This window comes from Suncus etruscus, chromosome 2 (genome assembly GCF_024139225.1).
Source record: "Suncus etruscus isolate mSunEtr1 chromosome 2, mSunEtr1.pri.cur, whole genome shotgun sequence".
Lineage (NCBI taxonomy): Eukaryota > Metazoa > Chordata > Mammalia > Eulipotyphla > Soricidae > Suncus > Suncus etruscus.
Window position 1 is genome coordinate 5,205,842 of NC_064849.1, and position 21,377 is coordinate 5,227,218.

The 21,377-nt window shown below is 48.4% G+C and overlaps 1 protein-coding gene across 3 annotated transcripts in view; it reads right to left on the reverse strand.

Annotated features, from left to right (window-relative positions):
• Nucleotides 1-116: 116 nt before the first annotated feature.
• NPRL3 (NPR3 like, GATOR1 complex subunit) overlaps nt 117-21,377 on the reverse strand; it is a 33,820-nt gene continuing 12,559 nt past the window's right edge. For all 3 annotated transcript variants that reach the window (XM_049767972.1, XM_049767970.1, XM_049767971.1), the window contains 10 exons: nt 20,098-20,172; nt 16,047-16,200; nt 13,966-14,047; nt 9,829-9,966; nt 7,602-7,758; nt 3,765-3,871; nt 3,310-3,439; nt 1,428-1,617; nt 862-1,054; nt 117-436 (listed from right to left, as the gene is read on the reverse strand). In XM_049767972.1, coding sequence (XP_049623929.1) covers nt 271-436; nt 862-1,054; nt 1,428-1,617; nt 3,310-3,439; nt 3,765-3,871; nt 7,602-7,758; nt 9,829-9,966; nt 13,966-14,047; nt 16,047-16,200; nt 20,098-20,172 — 1,392 coding nt within the window. In that variant the 3' untranslated portion in view covers nt 117-270. The remainder of the gene's footprint in view (nt 437-861; nt 1,055-1,427; nt 1,618-3,309; nt 3,440-3,764; nt 3,872-7,601; nt 7,759-9,828; nt 9,967-13,965; nt 14,048-16,046; nt 16,201-20,097; nt 20,173-21,377) is intronic.

Genomic DNA, 21,377 nt, shown 5'->3' on the forward strand with positions numbered 1-21,377 from the left:
TCAGAATTTTACATTTGATGGCCATCAGAGGGACAGAGAAGGGCACTGAGAGAAACTGGAGGACCTAGTATCTGGATCTCACAATGATTCTCTGATCCAGAGTCTCACTCAAGAGACACCAAGTCTGCTTTGAAGACTGAGTGAGAACACAGCCCCACAGCTAGTGCTGCCCCCTTGATCAGGCCTCAGACTGGCGGAACGCTGTAGGGAGAAGGGACTGAAGCCCGAGCTCCCACTCGCTGCAGGAGCCTCCAGGCTCTAGTGCCCAGCTCAAGTCAGCAGAGCTTGGAAGACGGCAATAACAGGGTCCTCATGGGTGGTCACCACCAACACGCTTCGGAACTTGTCAAAGAGCATAAGCAACTGAGAGCGCCGTGTGTTCTCGTTGTACATGATCTCCTCCAGGTGGTGGCGGCCCCGGAAGTAGTGCAGGAGCCTAGAAGGGGAGGGTGCTTGAGTTCATCAGTGTGTGTCGAGCACAGGGCTGCCCACAGGTACTGACCAAAGTGCTGAGGGGCATCCACAAGAGTCTTTTCCCAGTGACAGGTGAATCTGAATCTGTCAGCCGTGATTCCTTGAAGTGATTCCTATCAAGCCCAGTCCCTGCCTGAGCCTGAGGGCCACATGCACTCAGTAATCTGATGGGGTGGAGACAGTAAGTCCCATGTGGTTCTGGTTCAAACAAGTGTACTTGCTCTCCTGGGGGGGGGGGGGGATGTCTACACATGTGTGGCAGAGATGGCCTGAAAACTTCACTCCTCCCACCAGACACACGGGGGCGCACCTGAGCCAGAGACAAGCTTGGAGGCAGGAGTGCTTGTTTTCACTTTCAGTCTTAATTGAAGCTTCCCTGGGGCTTACCTGGCAAACATACGGAGGTCCTCTGGGTTCTGAGCTGCAGGCACACTGAGGATGGCTGCCCGTTCATGTTCCGAAAGACTGGCCAGCAGGGTCTCTGTCATCCTCTTGTTGAGTGGTGAGTCCCCGCTGGGGAGTAGCTCTGCACTGGAGTTGTCCATGCTGGGGCTGGTGAGTGTCATATCATCACTGCTGGCTATGGTGGACAAGGCAGGGGCAGAGGTCAAGACACCAGGACACCCCCTAGCGACCCAGCCCCTCTGACCCAGCATGAACTGAGCTCTAGGCAGATTGGGTCTTCAGAAGCCCACTGTGTCCTCCCAGTAACACCGAGATCTGCCAGAGACTAGGGGAACATTAAGGGAGAGTCAGGGGGAGACAAATTCAAGACCAAGGGACACGGTGGAGAAGGGGGCCCAGTTCTCTATTCAGAGCAGGGGGAGGGCATGTGAAAGCACTTCACATGGCGGGGGCAGTGACTGTTGGGCCTTCTGACCATCCTCTACATGTCCCCCCAGTATTCCACCTTCCCCCCACCACAGGTGCACTGGGCAGATGAGGAGTCCTACTTGGGGAGCCAAAGCTGAGGGCATTGGGGGTACTGAGGCTGCGGCCGCCGACTCTGGCAGTGAACGGGACGTCATCTTCTCGAGGGTGTGGCTCATCCTCACTGGGTGAAGCCATGAGGCACACGTAGGTGTGCAGTTGGACCAGGAGCCTGTGCTGTAGCATCCACACCACCATCTGGATGAGCTGAGTCTATGGGATAGAGTCATATCGTGAGGCCTTGGGAGGGGGTGTGAAGGAGCCTGGTCCCAGCCCCAGCCCATTCCTTTAATGGCAGGACTGAAGCAGTGGCTTACTACTGCCTCAGCCCTCTAGTCATGCTGGAGAATGAGGGCACCCACTGCAGGCAGCAAAGTCTGAGAAGGCAGCAGGACCATATCTGTCCCACAGCCTTAAATTCCCAGAGCTGATGAGCAGAATGGGATACAGTGGCCCTGTGGACCCCCTCTTCTCACTCTTCCTTCACGGCAATGAGTCCTGGGCTTGGGTGCCTTGGCCACCCTGAACTAAATATCTCCCTTCCCTGCAGCCTGGTGGTTGTTTAGAAAGAAGCTTTGGAAGCTGCCTTGAAAGCAGGAGGTCCTCTCAGTAGGTCAGCACCGAAGACATGCCAAGAGAGGGACCTCGTGAAGGGTGCCTGGGCCCTGGAGCCCACCCCTGGAAAAGGGGATGGCCCGTGTTCAGGAGTAATGAGGCGTCCCACTGGTTGGTGAATAGCAAGGTACATCCAGACAGCCCGTGTTCACAGACATATGCATATCTTCCTGTCAAAGAGATTGTTGTTGGCGAGTATAACCCTGTAAAATCAAGGGAGACTGAAAATGACTGTAATAAACTTGAAGAAAGGAAAGAGAGGCTTCCTGAGGGCTGGAGAGCACCATCTGGGCCTGACGCAGGAGTCAGGTTGCCTCGCCCTGGGCCACTGCCTCTCAGCCGAGAGGACAGGAGGTGGTGGGTGGTCTCTCGGGTGTGATCTGGACAGTCGACCCCCACCCCGCAAACCAGAAATGAGGGGGTATCTGCTGGGAAAGCCTGAGAGGGTACAGATGAAGTGTCTTATTCAGTTGGTACGGCCTGGCACAGTTCCCGGGAGCCTGAGGCACCATGAAAGATGGCATTTAAGACTTTCACGTTGGTCATGTAAATGAGATCCTCTCATTCACAGCTAGAGAAGGGAAGCGGTTTTCTTTTCGAGCATGGTTTGCCTCACAGAGCTGGTACTTATTTGAACGCTTTACTTTTGAAGATGAAGTCTAGAGAGCAGCCAATCCCATCTCAACTACATGTCCCATCTGCCTCTACCCAGCTCAAGGTCATTTCATGTACCTCACATTCCTGACACACTGGCCAGCCCCATTGGCCACACCCAGCACCCCTCCTACCCTTTGCTCTGACCTAAGGCCTGGGCAGACAGTGACTTGGACCTGATCTCTCTGGGTCTTGAATGGATGGGGATTCTGGCAACCCATGAGTGAGATCTTATGTCTCCCCCTCCCCCCGCCAGACTATGGCAGGGCAGGGACCCAGAAATGTAAGGACCCATCTGTATTCTCCATTCATGGAGCACCATCCCCAGGCTCATAAAGAGTTATCAGGCAGCTCCACTCTCCAGGAAAGGTCAGCTGGGCCTCAACTCAGTTTTAACCCTAAATGTTGCCTACACAACCAGAATGGTCTCCCCAAAAGATTGCCCATATGCTGGGCTCCTGGCCAAGACTGGGAGACAGCTTCTTAGCCACCACAGCAAGACACAACGGGACCTTCTGCAGTGTGCTTAGAAACAGGAAACCAGGGATAAGCATGTGGTAGCAAGGGTACTTGGTTCAGGGGCTGAGTAGGTGATGCCAGGTAGTTCACTGGGTTCCCCAATCTCCTAAGACTTACCTCCTGCACAGGGGGTGCCAAGGGGTTCCTAAATTCTGACAAGGACACAGGCAGAGAGAACTTGGCAAGGACAGATGGCAGGTCATGCGATGGAAACTGACGGGAGAACTGCTCAGCCAGTGGGGAGTACCTGGGGACATGAGGCGAGCATGAGCTCAGTAGGATTCCCAGTCATACTTCCTGGTACCATCTCTGAGCCTACGTGGAGGAAGCCAGATGACAGAGTGAGGACAGAGCTCCTGTGAGCCTTACTTGGGGTTCCCACCTTATCTGCTGCCAGCAAGCACAGCAGGCAGACCCTCATGGAGTCTTCAGGTGCAAGAACATGGACCACTGGCACTAAGCCAAGCCACACTGCAATCAGAGCAGAGGTGAGGATCTGGGTTGGCCTGGGAGCACACACTGGTCCACCTGCTGCATCAGCCCCTTCCTACTCGGAGCCCTGAGATACTCACAGACACACGCTAGCATTGGGAGAAAGCATGTAGACATTGTTCTCACACAGGGGGTAGATGATGATGGCTTTGCCCCAGTATACCAGGTGAGCTGCAAGCTGGAAAACCTGCAGGCAGAGGGAGGGGAACAACAGTGCTGTGAAAATCACCCATATTACCATCAGTCCTGACTCTCCAACCTCCCACCAGGGTGCCGGCACAGCTCTTCACAGTCTTTTCTTTGCACACAAAAAAATGTTTTTCTCATTCGTGGGTTTAGCTTTTGGGTCACAATCAGCTGAGTTTACTCATAGAGGTGCTTAGGGGACCATATATGGTGTCAGGGATCAAACTAGGGCCCTCTGCTGCAAGACAAGCACCCTGCCTTATATCTCTCCAGCCTCCTTTTCCATTTACTTTTGGTCCATAAATGATGCTGCTCGGGGTTATTCCTGGCAGAGCTCAGGAGATCATTTAGTGTAGGGAACTGACTTTGGGCGTCCTGCATACACTCAGTTCGCTGAGCTCTCTCTGGCCCCAGAACAGGGCACCCCCGGAATGCAGCCCACTAACCCTAGCTGATCATACTGGCAGAGGATGCCCCCATGCCCAGCAGAACTGCAGCATTCCTAAAGAACACCCAGGTCCTGTTCTTCTGGACCAGTGGTCCTCAAACTATGGCCCGCGGGCCACATATTGTATTTGTATCTGTTTTGTTTCTTCATTGCAAAATAATATATATGCAGTGTGCATAAGAATTCATTCATAAGTTTTGTTTTTACTATAGTCAGACCCTCCAATGGTCTGAGGGACAGTGAACTGGCCCCTGTTTAAAAAGTTTGAGGACCCCTGTGACCCTCAGATACCAGGAGAGGCCACAGACAGACCAAAAACTCCACAACTTCTTGTGAGCATCATGAGGGGAGAAAAGGCACTGCAGAAGGTTATAAACAGCACAGGGCACTTGTCATACTGCACCCACCTCCTCTTTACCAGTGCCAGCATGAGGCTGGTGAGTCACACCCTGCCAAAAGCAGCACCCATGACACTGAACACTGACAGGGCACCTTTGCCTCATCTGGGCCACAGAATCCCTAGTGGGATGCTGTCCCCAAGACCAGGAATATCAGCTCCTCTGAAGATCTCTCATCCCAAGTTTCCCTGACTTTCACTCTGAAGAAAGACATACACTTACTTTCCTATACCTCTGCCATCACCTACCCAGCCTCTCCAAAACAGCCAGAATGTTATCCTGGAGGGCAGCAATCTCTACTAGCATCACAGTACTGTATCTCCAACACTAGCACTGTTCTTCCCATTTTCAGATGCAGTGATTCTTGATACATGTGGTTTCAACCCACCCCCCTCACAAGAATCCTAATTTTGTGATTCAGGTATGTTTATTTGGAGAGGAAAATACCTGGAAGAATACAGTAGTTGACACCTCTGGAATATGGGATCATGAGTGTTTTTGTTCTGTTTTGTTTTTGTATGTATGCTTGTGAATGCTTTTCTCACAGGGGCCTGCCTCTCAGCTGCTCTCTTCCTCAGCCAGACCTGAGCAAGCTACAGTCGGGTCCTAGGCAGAACCTGCTGCCCCCTGGTGGCCATGCGGTATTCCCCAACACCAGATTCTGGGTTCAACTCCAACTGTGTTACTCAGAAGATACCTCTCCTGCTCTGGATTTCAACTTCTCCTCAGCTGATCTAAAGAACAAGTACAGGGAGTAAGGCACTTGCATGCCTGTATCCCTGGTTTGATTACCAGCACTGCATGTCTGAATATCTGGTACTACATAATAGTCCCCCAGGAATAATCCCTGAAAAGAGCCAGAAGTGAATCCTTAGCACAGTCAGGTGTGGTACCAAAACAAAACAAAAATCATGAGACCAGGGTCTGAGTGATAGCACAGTGGGTAGGGTCTTTGCCTTGCACATGACTAACCCACTTTTCTCCCCGGGCCTGCCAGAAGTGAGTTCTGAGCACAAACCCAAGAGTAACCCCTGAGCACCACTGGGAGGGGGGAAGGAAGGAGGGAGGGATGGTGAGAGCGGAGAGGAGAAAGGAAGGAAGGAAGGGACGGAGGGAGGGAGAGAGGGACGGAGGGATGGAGGGAGAAGAAAGAAGGAAAGAAAGAACGAACAAAGAAGGAAAGAAAAAGAAAAAAGAGAGAGAGAAAGAGAGATCTTGAGACGAAAACTTAATCAAAACTTAAATTTGGGGGCTGGAGAGGTGGCACTAGAGGTAAGGCGTCTGCCTTGCAAGCACTAGCCTAGGATGGACTGCAGTTTGATCCCCTGGCATCCCATATGGTTCCCCCAAGCCAGGGGCAATTTCTGAGCACATAGCCAGGAGTAATCCCTGAGCATCAAACGGGTGTGGCCCCCCCAAAAAACAAAACAAAATAAAAAAAACTTAAAATGGGCCCACTATGCTGGTAGGCTGGAGGGCATGGGATGCACTCTGGGAACATTGGTGGAGGGAGATCAACAATGGTAGTGGGATTGGCCAAAACATTGTATGTCTAAAACCCAAACCATGAAGAACTTTGTAAATCAAAATGGTTTCAATCAAATATGTTAAAAAATAACCAATTTAGGGGCTGGAGCAAGCAGTAAGGCGTCAACATTACACATGCTAGCCTAGGATGGATCATAGTTCAATCCCCGGATGTCCCATACGGTCACCCAAGCCAGGAGCAATTTCTGAGTGCATGGCAAGGGTGTATAACCCGAGTGTCATCTGGTGTGGCCCAAAAATCCAAATAATAATAATAATAATAATAATGAGCCGGAGCGGTGGTGCAAGTGGTAAGCCTTGCGCACGCTAGCCTAGGATGGACCTTGGTTCGACCTGGCATCCTATATGGTCCCCCAAGCCAGAGCGATTTCTGAGCACATAGCCAGGAGTAACCCCTGAGCATCACTGGGTGGGGCCCAAAAACCAAAAAAATAAAACAACAACAACAAAAAAAACCAAACTTATCCCTAGCTAAGTGCATGCTTTGCATGTAGGAGGCCCAAATTCAATCCCAGCACTGTGGGGAGCAACCCCCAAGCAGAGGCCAAGCAGGAACACCAACTGTGAGTTCTTGAATACCACCAACTATGGCCCCACACCAAAATCCCCTTCCCCTCACCCCGTGGTCCTCACCCATGTTCCAGTCAGATGTGTGGCCAGTACTTAAGGACCTTTCCTCCAATCACAAAGGTAATTTCTTTCTTTTTTTTTTTTTTTTTGGTTTTTGGGTCACACCCGGCATTGCTCAGGGGTTACTCCTGGCTGTCTTGCTCAGAAATAGCTCCTGGCAGGTACAGGGGACCATATGGGACACCGGGATTCGAACCAACCACCTTTGGTCCTGGATCAGCTGCTTGCAAGGCAAACGCCGCTGTGCGGCCCCACAAAGGTAATTTCACAAGTACTAAGTGACCACAGTACAACAGACTTACTCATACACTTGGGCAGAGACCCCCAGGAGGGACCTAGATCTGCATGTGGGTGGCCTCGTTGGAGCTTCCTACCCTGACAGTCCACACTGGCAGTAGGGCTGCAATACTGCTTTCTCCAGTGCTCCTGCTTCAATCCTGATCCACTCCCCCAGCCCTGGTGTCCTGTTCTCTGACTCCAGTTAGCCATAACTGGAATTCTCTCCTTATCAGAGAAGAAAGTCAGGCTCGTGTTGAGTTCACAAGGTCAGAATCAGATGTCAGAATTTCATAGCAGACTAGAATCACCCATGCCACCATGGCTGGCTATAAGGAGGTCCTCGGGACACGCTAATAAGTGGCCAGCTGTCCTGTATCTCCCACCCTTATCTAAGGCCACCTCCCTCCAGGCCTCCTTCCAAGCAATACCTGCAGCAAGGCCAGGTCTGCATCCTGGGCCAGTTGCTGCAAGTTCTTCACAGCAGATGTCGTCTTGATTACACGCACCAGGGCTGGGGAGCAGTCAAGTGGAAGCTCACTCAGCAGTGACTTCTCATCACTGAGCAGCAACAAGGCATGGTATGGGCTGCAGAGAATCACAGATTGGGGAGATGAGTGAGAATCAAGTCTACTCGGACAACTACCCAGAACACAGACATAGCCAGGGTCTATAAGCATGAAATCCCACAGGAAAAACCACGAGAGACATTGGAGAGAAGGAAAAAGGTGTGTCCAGACCTTTAAGTCTTCGAGGGTTATTGGGGGCTGAAGAGATAGCACAGAGGTAGGGCGTTTGACTTTCATGCAGCCGACCCATGATGGACAGTGGTTCGAGTTCTGGCATCCTATAAGGTCTCCCAGCCTACCAGGGTCGATTTCTGAGTGCAGAGCCAGGAGTAACCCCTAAGCACCAGTGGGTGTGGCCCCAAAACCAATCAATCAATGAATAAAGATAAAAAAAAAGGCTTTAAGGGTTATTGTCATTTCATTCTCAAAGAAAGAAAAATGAAAATAAAACTATAGGAGGCCAAACAGCCGTACTTTATTCCCTAGCTCATAAAGTGCCTGGTAAATATTCAATTGAAAACTGTTAATGAATGTTCCATAAAGAGTCCCAAATAAGGAAAAAGTAAAACAGCTCATAAAAAGCACAACATAAAAATAAGATTTGGGCTGGAGCAATAGTACAGCATATAGGGCCTTTGCCTTACACTCAGCCAATCTAGATTTGAGCTCCAGCTTCCCATATTGTCCCCCAGGTGCCATCATAAATGATCACTGAGTATAGTGTCAGAAATAAGCTCTGAGTGTCACAGGGTATGGCCCCCCCCCCCAAAAAAAAAAAAATAAAGATTGGGGCCAGCGAGGTGGCGCTAGAGGTAAGGTGTCTGCCTTGCAAGCGCTAGCCAAGGAAGGACCACGGTTTGATTTCCCAGCGTCCCATATGGTCCCCCCAAGCCAGGGGCAATTTCTGAGCGCTAAACCAGGAGTAACCCCTGAGCATCAAACGGGTGTGGCCCAAAAAAACAAAACAAAAACAACAAAAAAATAAAGATAAAAGGGAGATCTCCAGAACTGTTTCTAATTCAGATGCAAATTCTGGGACAACACCATAAAAACAATCTCTCTAGCCTCTCCCCAGTGTATTGTGCCTGGGGCCAGAGGTCTCAAAGTCTCACCTAAGGACTCAATGTACAACCCACTGACCTAAGGCAGTGCCAGAAGATCCAGAAGAAAACTAAGGTTGCTCATTTATGAACTAGATGGACATAAACGAGTACTGTTTTTCTTTGTTTCTGTTTTTGAACAATGGAACACTGGGCTATTCATGCTATGCTTGGGGATCACCCCTGGAGAGGCTCAGGGTGTCATATGTAGTATTGGAGATTGAAATGAGGCCAGCCATGTGCAAGGCAAACACCTTATCCACTGAACTATCTCTATGGCCCTCTTCTCTCTTTTTCTTTGTTTCTGGGCTACATCCAGCAGTGCTCAGGGGTTAATCCTGGTTTTGTACCCAGGCCATCACTCCTAGAAGGGCTCAGGGGATGATATGGACCAGACATGGAACCCACGTTAGCCACATGCACAAGAATAACTGTACTACTGTACTATCTTCTGGCCACCTTTTTTGTTGTTGTTGTTTTTGGGTCACATCTGGCAGCGCTCAGGGATTACTCCTGGCTCTATGCTCAGAAATCACTCCTGGCAGGCTCGAGGGACCAAATGGGATGGCAGGATTCGAACCGCAGTCCTTCTGCATGCAAGGCAAACACCTTACCTCCATGCTATCTTTCTGGCCCCCTGGCCACCTTTCTTTCCTTTCTAAAAAAAACTTAAGTGTTTGAAACACAGTGGTGTTTCAAGTGTTCCAGTGGTGCCAAGGTTATTCCTGGAATTGCGTTTGAGGGTGACTTCAGGTGGTGCTCAGGGGACCCAGCCATGCTGGGAGGAACCTGGGATTCCTACATGCAGAGCTTGAGCTGCAGTCCTCTCTGTGTTTTTACTTCTGTGAAAGCAGAGCCCTATCTATCAATGACTAGTTGTAGCAGGGAATGGAAAATAACCCACAGGGGGAAACACAGTCATTGTAAAATTTCAGGCAGAAAGCTAAAAAGGCATCCCCCAGAGGGACAATGGAAGGGCTGGTTCTCACCGAATAGCCTTCAAGCTCCGCTCAATGGCCTCGGGGGGAATAAGGCTGGCAGCAGCATAGTGGATCTTGTGGGGCAGGCAGAAGCTCACCTCCAGCCAGCTGTTGATGTGAAGCTGGACCACGCCAGAAGTACAGAGGCTGTAAAAAGCAGGGCTTTTCACTATGGTGCCCCATACACACAGCAGTTTCTAACAGTCATAACACCCGGTCTATGGGGAGAGGGGACTTCCTCCTAGTACTGCTCCTGCTGGTTAACAGAAACTGAAAGCGCACACCTCTGGACTAAAAGCACCTTTCCAGATCCGTAACACATACACAGCATGCAGACCAACCCAAATACCAGGGATCTGGAAACCAACCCTCTGTGTTCGTGAATCAAGAGGTGTTCTAGACTTCTGGAGACAAAGAGGAGGAGTGTTCCTTGCACACTTGATGCAGGGTGAAGGGTTGTATGAGAGAGCTGGGGTGGAGAGGATGCAGGGACAGTAATTCCATGTTAGCCACAGTCACTGGGTTCCACACCAGTGTGGGTCCTGTTCTCTGGGGAAGCCACATCAGTTCCCTGGGTTCCACACAGTCTTCACTCAGCTGTTCCAAGCACCTGCTCACCTAGCAGCAACCAAGCAACCTTTTGCTGTATGGAGGGAACCCCAGTGCCTACACAAGTTCCCTGAGGATCAGCCACAGACCCAATGGATTCCTAGGACATCCTAAAGCAAATCCAGAGGACATGAGATGGTTACACTGACATGTGTTTGCCCACTTCGAGCTCTAGGAGAAGAGTGCGAGAAGGATCCACATTGAGCCCATCAAAATAAGAGAAAGTCAAAAAAAAAAAATAAATAGGGCCCGGAGAGATAGCACAGCGGCGTTTGCCTTGCAATCAGCCGATCCAGGACCAAAGGTGGTTGGTTCGAATCCCGGTGTCTGTCCCATATGGTCCCCCGTGCTTGCCAGGAGCTATTTCTGAGCAGACAGCCAGGAGTAACCCCTGAGCATCGCTGGGTATGGCCCAAAAACCAAAAAATAAATAAATAAATAAATAAATAAATAAATAAAAAATGAGAGAAAGTCTGTGTCTGTTCCATCTTAGGGAATACCTGATGGTAGTTGGGGACAATGAAGTGCCAGGAATTAAACCCAAAGCAATATTGTGTCCTGCTGTTAAAGTTCAGTTTTAATACAAGGCTCTAACTGAGCAGGCTTCGAACGGTTCATGCTTGAAGAAAGTAGCTCAGCAGCCTAAAGTGCCTTCCCTGCACCATGAGCCTCTGAGACCAAGCCCCACTGGTGTAACATGCACCAAGGGGATCCCAACAGCCCCACTGTTTGGGATCCCAGATGGGGAAAATTAGTTCTTAATAAAGCACTGAAATCTTTGCTAAGTTTGTATCTGTATATTCTAAAAATGCTGTATAAAGAAGGCACTACTCTGTGTGAGGCTTATCCAGGCCCACACACAACTCCTTGCCACACAGATCAGTCTGGATTTGGAGATAAAGTGTCTCTGCCAAGTCCTGAAGCAATGACTCTGCAAGGCAACAGTTGGCCTTTTAAAACCCACTCTTATCTTTCACAACCCAGGTGGAAATATGTACAAGCTATCCCACTGTTCTGACAGCTAAGAAATTTTCCTTTTCTCCCTTCAGCTAACCCCTAAAACATCCAGCCACCATTTTCCCTGATAGAGACTGCAGAGCTACCTTTGCACCTGCTGGACCCAAGCAGCCAGACTTCCTGCTATGCACTGTGGAAGAATGTTTGGTGCAGGAAGCCAGGTCTGTCCCACAGTCTCACCTAGACATTTCTTTTTTTTTTTTTTTTTTTTTTTTTTTGGTTTTTGGGCCACACCCGGTGATGCTCAGGGGTTACTCCTGGCTATGCGCTAAGAAGTCGCTCCTGGCTTGGGGGACCATATGGGACGCCGGGGGATCGAACCGCGGTCCGTCCTAGGCTAGCGCAGGCAAGGCAGGCACCTTACCTCTAGCGCCACCGCCCGGCCCCTCACCTAGACATTTCAAGCACAAGCTTAAGCACAGTCACATTTTACACAAAGGGGGGATTAAAACTCCAGCAGATTTGGTGGATACAATGTGGAGGGTACTTACCTGGCATGCAGCTGCACTACCAGGAATGATCCCTGAGCACAGAGCCAGAAGTAAGCCCTGAGCACCAACCACCAGGTATGTCCCAAAACCAAAAATTAAAATAAAATCGGGGCTGGAGTACAAAGGGGAGGACATTTGCCTTATAGATGGCTGGCCCAGGTTCAAGCCCCAGCATCCCATATGTTCCCCTGAACCACTGAGGAGTCATCTCTGAGCACAAAGCTAAGAGTGGGCCCTGAACACAAAGGATATGGCCCAAAAGCCAAAAAGAAAATTGTTTTTAATAAATAAAACTCAGCACGGCACTGTTAACTCAGAATTATTCAACAAGAACTTCTTCAGATCCCATAAGGTCTAAATGGTTAACACCATTTACTCTATTCAGCTATTGCTTTGTCTCTCATGCATGAGCTGTACTTCTTCACATGCCAAGAACATGGCTGGATAGGCCCCATGTCAAAGAAGTCTCTGAGTTCATGAGGAAGACAACCTGACAGTGATGGAGGGGAGGTTGTGCTGCCACTAGGTCACTGAGTGACACAGGGAGACATAGGTCCCCAAACAACAGTGTAACCTTGTACTCAAGACAATGGGGTTCTGGCACACACAGCTGCAAGTCATGCCATCATTCTGGATTTAGGTAAAACTAAATTTAATAAATTTAGTAAATCCATAATGAAGCTTCTGAAGAGTCCCAAACCAATCTCTAACCTCCTTAGGTCTCACAGCTCATCTTTTATTTCTGCTGAGAAAATCTTTCCCAGGAAATTGTCAAAAATTATTATTGGGAAGCCGGTAGGGATTCTGCCTTGACTGTACTAACTTAGAATGGATCGTGGTTTGATTCCCTGGCGTCCCATATGGTCCCCCATGCCAGGAGCAATTTCTGAGCACATAGCCAGGAGTAACCCCTGAGTGTCACCAGGTGTGGCCCAAAAACCAAAAAAAAAAAAAAATTACAATTGAGAGGAACGAGTTCTGTAGTCCCTACTACAGTAAGTGATGAATTGTAGTATGTTTTTGTTTTAGGGCCACACTTGGCAGTGGTAAAGGCTTACTACTCCTGGCTCTGCACTCAAGGATCATTCCTGGAAGTATTCAGGGGGACATGTGATGCTGAGGATCAAACCCAAGACTCCTGCTAGGTAAGTGCCTTATTCCTGTACTATTCCTCTAGTCCTTTTCCTACTTTTTTGTTTGCTTTTTGGGTCACACCCAGCAACATTCATGTTCCCTGTGCCTGCCAGGAGCTATTTCTGAGCAGACAGCCAGGAGTAACCCCTGAGCACTGCCGGGTGTGGCCCAAAAACAAAAAAAAAAAAAAAAAAAAGAAAAAAGGAGCCTGAGCAAACCAGATTCCTGGACTGAGTTAACACAAGATATTGTGGGCTACAGCGCTGAGATTGGGTCCATTTCCTGAGTGCCTTGTAGTCCCCACAATGGGAAGTCACAACACTTCACTGACAAATAGCAGAAAATGCTGCCAGGCGGGTCATCACTGACCACTAACCACACCAATTCATCCTCCCCCTGCAAACTTGTGCCAGAGTGCCATAGTCAGAACCACAGGAACACCCTTTAAGAAAGACAAGGATTTCTTGATTTCTTTGTTTCACATCAAGGCAATAATCAGAACAATAAATGCTATATCTCCAATGGCTGCTGTATGCCCCAGTACCCACTGACCAGAATGAGCAAGGCAACTCCAGTTCTGCCCTCTGGGCCTTGGTTCCATCATGAATGATGTGGAGAATCTGGCATACTATCTCAGAAAAGGGTCACTTTGCACTTGATAGTAAAGAGCACTCCCAGGCCTCAGGTGTAAATCCAGATTCCTTTCTGATTCAAGAGAAGTGTAAACACGCTTCCACATGCCACACAGCAAGTCAGCAGAGAGGCTAACATTTCTCATTGGCTCTTGCCCCATCTCAGTAGCACGGGGAGAGCAGACAGTGTAGGCAATTCCCTCAAAGACATTTCTTTACATCCAAAGAAGGAATGCAGAGAGCCTGCTATCCATCAGTCTTACCTGTCATAAGCTTCCTTAAGGTCCCTGGCCAGCTTGCATTTGGGCAGAATGTGATGGAATGGGGACTGAGGACCATCATTTGCTGCAAGAATCCAAACACAGAGGAATTAGTTTCTAAAACAAGAAAATTACTAGATAGAAAACCTAAAATATGTTTAACTAACAATGAAGTTTGGTGATTGTGGGGATTTGAGACAGACCTGGTGATGCTCATGACTTACTCCTGTTTTGTTTTGTTTTGTTTTGTTTTTTGGGCCACAACCAATGACACTCAGGGGTTACTCCTGGATATGCACTCAGAAACAGCTCCTGGCTTGGGGGACTATGTTGGATGCTGGGGGATCGAACCTCGGTCCGTCCTACGCTAGTGCTTGCAAGGCAGACAGACGCCTTACCTCTAGCGGCCCCTTATTCCTGGTTCTGTTCAGGGCAATCCTAGTAGAATTTAGGGGGAACACATGTGGTGCCAGGGACCAAATTGGGGTCAGCAGCATTGTTTATTTTGTTTTGGGGCCACACTCAGCAATATTCAGGGGTAACTCCTGGCTCTGCACTCAGGAATCACTCCATATGATCGGGAGACCGATCATATGGGATGCCAGGGAGCTGGAAATCATACCCAGATTGGCCATGTGCAAGGCAAACATCCTACCTGCTTTACTATCTCTTTGGTCCTCTTTTGCTTTTAATAAAATATTTGCATTCTGTTGAATTAAAACAAGACTCAGGATTAGGAGTCCACAAAATGGCTTGGTGGTTTAATCCTAGCTATTACTTAAACTATGAATCATGACCCCACATATGGTTGTGTAACTTTAGTTTTTGGGCCACACCCCGTGACACTCAGGGGTTACTCCTGGCTATGTGCTCAGAAATCTCTCCTAGCTAGGGGGACTATATGGGACACTGGGGATCAAACCAGGTCCGTCCTGGATCTGCTGCGAGCAAGGCAAACTCCTACTACTGCGCTATCTCGCTGACCCCGTGGTTGCATAACTTTAAAGCAAAAAAAAGTATGGGCCAGAGTGATAGCACAGCAGGAAGGGCTTTTTGCCATGTACTCACCAGACTCAGATTCAACTCCTGGTATCCTATATGGACCCCTGAGCACATAGTGAGGAGTAACACCTGAGCGTCACGGGGTGCTGAGGCAGGAATAAATAACTCCTGACCATAGCCAGGTATGGCACAAAAACAAGAAAGCTAATAATTTTTTAAATATATTTATGATTATCAGTAAATATTAAACTCAGAGTCCATTTGGATTGCCAGATTCATACCTGGCTCAACTAAATACAAGACAAACACTCTACCCACTGTACTGTTGCTCCATGCCCTCAAAAATCATTTTAAGGGGCTGGAGCAGTGGTGCAAGTGGTAAGGCGTCTGCCTTGTGCACGCTAACCTAGGACGGACTGTGGTTTGATCCCCCAGCGTCCCAGATGGTCCCCCAAGCCAGGAGCGATTTCTGAGTTCATAGCCAGTAGTAACCCCTGAGCATCAGCGAGTGTGGCCCCAAAACAAAACAAAACAAAAATCATTTTAAATAAGCTATCTACCTACCAACTAGAGAAATAACATAGCAAGTAGGGAGATTGCCTTGAATGTAGCCTGACTGAAACTCAATTCTCTATGAGCCCAAACCCTGCTAGGAGTGATCCCTGACAGAGCTAGGAGTTAACCCTGAGCACCACTCAGAGTGCAAACCTCCATCACCGCCCCCCCCCCCCAAAAAAAAAAAACCTCAGTTGGTAACTCAGGGTCTCCTTTAATTTAGTAGAAAGCAAACAACTAGAACCAAGTCAGCTTGCCAGCTTTTGCTCCTGTTGGCAGCTCATGTCCCATCCAAGGAAAACATGATCGGAGAAACTAGTGGGAAGTGTTTGAACTATGTGAAGAGCCAACCTGAGGGAAGAGGAAATTTCAGATGAGAAAGTTCCTCACATTAGACAGAAAAGCTCAGTCTCAGGGGAGAGCAGGAGACTTCAGGTTTCCATATTGGCAAAATGTCCTACACCCAGGCCATACCACCAAACACTGCCTGTTCACTGTCGGTACAGATGGGATCCTGCTATGCTCACCATCAGCCACGGCAGACACCTCATCCTGTAGTGCTAGGATGAGCTTGGCCTCCCGTGTGAGGTACTGGCAGCGGCGTTCCTCATGCTGTAGCACGGTGGCGATACGCCGGGAAAGGTTGTGCAAACAGTTTATCACCGATGGGTCCGCATTAGCCTGTGGGAAAGAGGCCATGTGAGACTCAGATCTAGCACGTACACTTGACACACAAACATGGTTGATACTCAAACCATGAAAGAGCCTTTTTCCACTTCTTTGTTCCAGGCTCCTCTCCAGGGACTGTGTATCTGTCCCCACATTCCTGTTCACTCTTTTAGTTTTGCCAGAAGCACCTGTCCACTCAGCACCTAATCTATGAACTGTTGCCTAGAAAGCAGCAAAGAGATGGCTCCCTCAGTATGGAGAAACAAAGACATTTCTAAAAGTAGAGAAAGGCTTGAAGCTCTCCTCTAACAGGCTGTCTCCCAGGCTGCTTTGAAGAAAGCAGGAGACAGATGGCACAGAATCTACAGGCTGCTGTCTGAAAAAGAACAACCCTGTTACTTCCCTTACAAGTCAGATAAGTCAAATGCTCAGAACAAAGCCTACATCACAATCTCAACAGCAAACAGATGCTATGTGGGATGAGTCACAAAGTCCACAGGGAAACACATTCTCAGCTAATTGTTACTGAACACTCTCTGTTTTGCAGGGTAAGAAACTCTTTCCAGGAAAACAAGGATGTACTTCAACAGTTGAGTGCTTGCCTTATAGGTGAGAGGACCTGGTTTTGATCATCAGTCCTATAAGAACGAAAACAAAAACCCAAAAGCTGCTTTTTCCAGAAGAAGTAACTATGGCCAAGAAAAGCCAGCTTCCTGTGGGAACTCTGGGACCTATCAAGAGTTGGAGGTACACTGCCCAAGCCAAGGGTGGAGTGGGTAGCTGTGGGGCCGATGTTCCTTAGAGCAGATAACCGGTCAACCATGACTCAAGGATTTAGAAGACCCACAGGCAGCTGAGTCATCCTACAGGGTGGAGGTGAGCGGAGGGAGAGGGATGAGTGGTACCAGTGATTAGAACTTTGGGTGCCGCCTGTTTATCAGACAGGAAGGGCCCTGCTTGCAGAATGCCCACAGCTAGATTTCTGGACCAAACCAAACTTTCTCACACAAACTTGGAGATTTCCTAAACTCCACTGAAACCTGTACAACATATGCATGCCCAAGCTGAGAAGTGAGCGGCTGCTCTCGTGGCATGCTTACTCTTGGGCAGCAGACTGACTCTCCAAGTCGAGGACAGACATCAGCAGTGTCCTCCCAAAACTGGAGAGCCTGAATCATAGGGCAAATGCCTATTGATAAGAGCCTGTATCAAAATACTCCTGCCAGCAAAACAGAGGGAAGAGAATGATCCAGAGCACCTGATGATAGCCTTGAAGAAATAAGTGTCACAGAACAAAGCCCACACCTTTGCTGGAGGCCACTGGTTCAGGCACAAAGGACATAAATCCTATGTTCCAGGCCTATCTGTCATGCAGGTAGGCCAACTCACATGAGATGTGACCACTTACACTGCGAGGATGCCAGAGACTCCTGCTAGGATACAAAGGTGAGCAGTGGTCAAAGTGCTTGTAGAGTCCAAGTTGGTATGCCTATATTGGGAAAGCTACCAACCAGGGTTTGTTGGGTCTAGTGAAAGTTTGAGGAATATCACACCAGCCTCTCCCTAAATGTGATGGAAAGCAACATGAAGTTTAGGGTCTTTCCTTTGAGATTCTCCCACCTGCATCCCTCATACAACAGGCCTTCTGAGCCAATGTTCAATTACATAAGAGCATACAAAGAAAATGAACGAATCTGACCCAAAACTAGGAACATTTGGGGGCCAGAAAGATAGCATGGAGGTAGGTCATTTGCCTTGCATGCAGAAGGATGGTGGTTTGAATCCCGGCATCCCATATGGTCCCCCGAGCCTGCCAGGAATGATTTCTGAGCATAGAGCCAGGAGTAACCCCTGAACGCTGCCCTGCCGGTGTAACCCAAAACCAAACCAAACCAAAACAAAACAAAAAAAACCTAAGAACATTTGGAGGGAACAAAGGAAGGTGCATTCAGGCCCGGAGGGATAGCACAGCGGCATTTGCCTTGCAAGCAGCCGATCCAGGACCAAACATGGTTGGTTCGAATCCTGGTGTCTCATGTGGTACCCCATGCCTGCCAGGAGCTATTTCTGAGCAGACAGCCAGGAGTAACCCCTGAGCACCGCCAGGTGTGGCCGAAAAGCCAAAAAAAACAAAAAAGAAAGAAAAAAGGAAGGGGCATTCGAGACTGGCAGGGTTGAGAGATATACCACCCCATGCAGCTATTTTCTTCCTGAATCAGACAGTTCAATTACAAAAAATATTTTGACAACTGTGAGCATTTCAGTGGACCAGGTACTAGAGAAATTTGTGAGATATATACCATGGCATAAAATAAATGTTCACATTTTATAGTGATGTCTCCAGAAGTATACAGGAACAAAGAGACATGTGGTCTGGAATTTGTCTCTAAATACTTCCGTGATTCTGTGTGTGTGTGTGTGTGTGTGAGAGAGAGAGAGAGAGAGAGAGAGAGAGAGAGAGAGAGAGAGAGAGAGAGAGAGAGAGAGAGACAGAGACAGAGAGAGACAGAGAGCAGATGGAGCCAGGGTATAAGTGGGAGGCCTACTCATAGAGAAGTATGTGATGCTTCTCAAACTGTCACTAGATCAGGAACTGTTTAAAACTTTTCAAAATTAAAAAGCATATAATTTTTCTTTTTTTTGTTTGTTCTTTTTTTGGGGGCACACCTGTTTGATGCTCAGGGGTTACTCCTTGCTAAGCGCTCAGAAATTGCCCCTGGCTTGGGGGGACCATATGGGATGCCGGGGGATCGAACCGAGGACCTTCCTTGGCTAGCGCTTACAAGGCCAAGACCTTACCTCTAGCACCACCCCGCCGGCCCCAGCATATAATTTTTCAAAATTAAAAAGCATATATATAAAATTTAAAAAGCATATAAAGCCGGAGAGATAGCATGGAGGTAAGGTGTTTGCCTTGCATGCAGAAGGTCGGTGGTTCGAATCTCGGCATCCCATATGGTCACCTGAACCTGCCAGGAGTGATTTCTGAGCATAGAGCCAGGAGTAACCCCTGAGCACTGCCAGGTATGACCCCCCCCCCCAAAAAAAAAAAAAAGCATATAAGAGAGTAAGTACAGAAAAGAATTATCTGGCACAAAATACCATTATACTGGGGCCGGGCGGTGGCGCTCGAGGTAAGGTGCCTGCCTTACCTGCGCTAGCCTAGGAGACGGACCGCGGTTCGATCCCCCGGCGTCCCATATGGTCCCCCAAGCCAGGAGCGACTTCTGAGCGCATAGTCAGGAGTAACCCCTGAGCGTCACCGGGTGTGGCCCAAAAACCAAAAAAAAAAAAAAAAAAAAAAAAAATACCATTATACTCCTTGCTACTCTGCCTGTGCTATTGCTTCCTATGCTTTCAACTAGATGTGATTCATCTGACTCCCTTCAGTGACCATATGATTTGCCAAAGTATAACCACCTTCTTGTTCAATATTAAAGAACCAGAAACAGGAATGTTTCACTTTAATTTTTTTATTTGGGGGCCAAACCTGGTGGAGCTCAGGTTTTATTCCTGGCTGTGTTTAAGAATCATATGGGATGCTAGAGACCAAAGCCGGGTTGGTCACATGCAAGGCAAGAGCCCTATTCTCTTCCCAGCCCCTCAACTCCATTTTTTTTTTTATTCCCACTGTGCCAACTTCTTATTATAAAATCTTATAGAAGGGCTGATGATATAGTACAGCAGATATGGCACTCACCTTTCACATGGCCTACCTGGGTTAAATTGTGGTAATCGAGTGCAGAGCCAGGAGTGAGAACTGAGCAACACCAGGTATGGTTCAAGGCCCCGGCCCCAAATACAATCTTTAAAGAATTTTAGAACTTTTTTGTGGAAAAGGTACGGGGACATTATAAGTCCTCAGGCAGTTCTGGGTACTATGTCATGCAGACATTGACAATCACTCACCCTCAGTGCAAATACAACGTTGAAAAGGATCATGGTGGGAGCTTCTCTTTTGGGAGATGGGTCTGTTTTGGAGACCTATAAAAGAGGCACAATTCAAGTTGAGTGACAGCCACAATTTCCCAAGAAAAACTAGGTACAGAAACTTTATTCATACATAGAAAAGGTCACAGAATATAGAACCAGAAAAAAAAAAAAAAACCAAGATTCCTGGGTTGCTGTGAAGTTATCACCACTGCCTGTATATGAGTGAATGTTGGCCATAGGGGAGACATGAATGGGAAGGTCAGTGCTATAATTCAGAGTGATGAGTCCACCAGGTCAATGGAAGCAAGCTGAGATGCTCAGAGAAGATGGAAAAAAGCATCGAGTGGATAAGGGCTCTCTGATCAGACATCTCTTCCCTGCTGTTACCCCCAGTGTCCATCTGAGTCCCTCCAAACCACCTCTAACAGATATGAAAAGTACTCACGACAGTCGGGCTGGGGACATGGCTCAAGAAGAAGGCAACATGCCTAGCATATGTCAGGGGCTGAGTCAATCCCAGCAAAGGCTGCACCCAAGTACTAATAAAACTGCCTTGGTTTCCCCCAACCACCTTGAGCTTCAGGCCCAAGTGCTAAACTATAGGCCTATTATCAGGCCTATAAACTATTTGGCCAAGCATTGCTAAAGATGAGCCCAACCTTCTCCCCAAGTAGCACTGAAGAAGGTTCCTCAAAAAATTACAGGACAAGTTCAGAGTTGGATACAGGGCTGATATGCCACTTTAGCATCTTTCAGACCTGTCAGTCTTTTTGTTCTGTTTTGGGGCCACATCTGGCAGTGGCACTCAACTGTTACTCCTGGCTCTGCTCTCAGAAGTTACTCCTGGCAAGCTCAGGATCAGATGGGATGCCAGGGATTGAACCTGATCAGGGCCAGACAAAAGCTCTACCCACTGTGCTCTGACTGTGGCTCAGACATGCCCAGTCTTCAACACGAAACTGTCAAGAACTTCCACCAGAGGGAGCCATCTAGGCATCAGACATGTCAATATCCCAGCTTGTTACTCATGCTTTGTAAGGTGTGGCAATAGGCAAACTGCCAAATATCCCTTTACATACCTTCTTGGGATGAGAGAAGGTGCCAACTGTGAGGTCAGGTATGCCCAGTCATTTGAAATTCCTGAATTGGAGATTAAAATTGTAGGGTGGGGATAGGGAGAGCATACCAGCAGTGGTCAGAGACTATACATTTTTTGTTTTGTTTTATTTTGTGTGTGTGTGTGTGTGTGTGTGTGT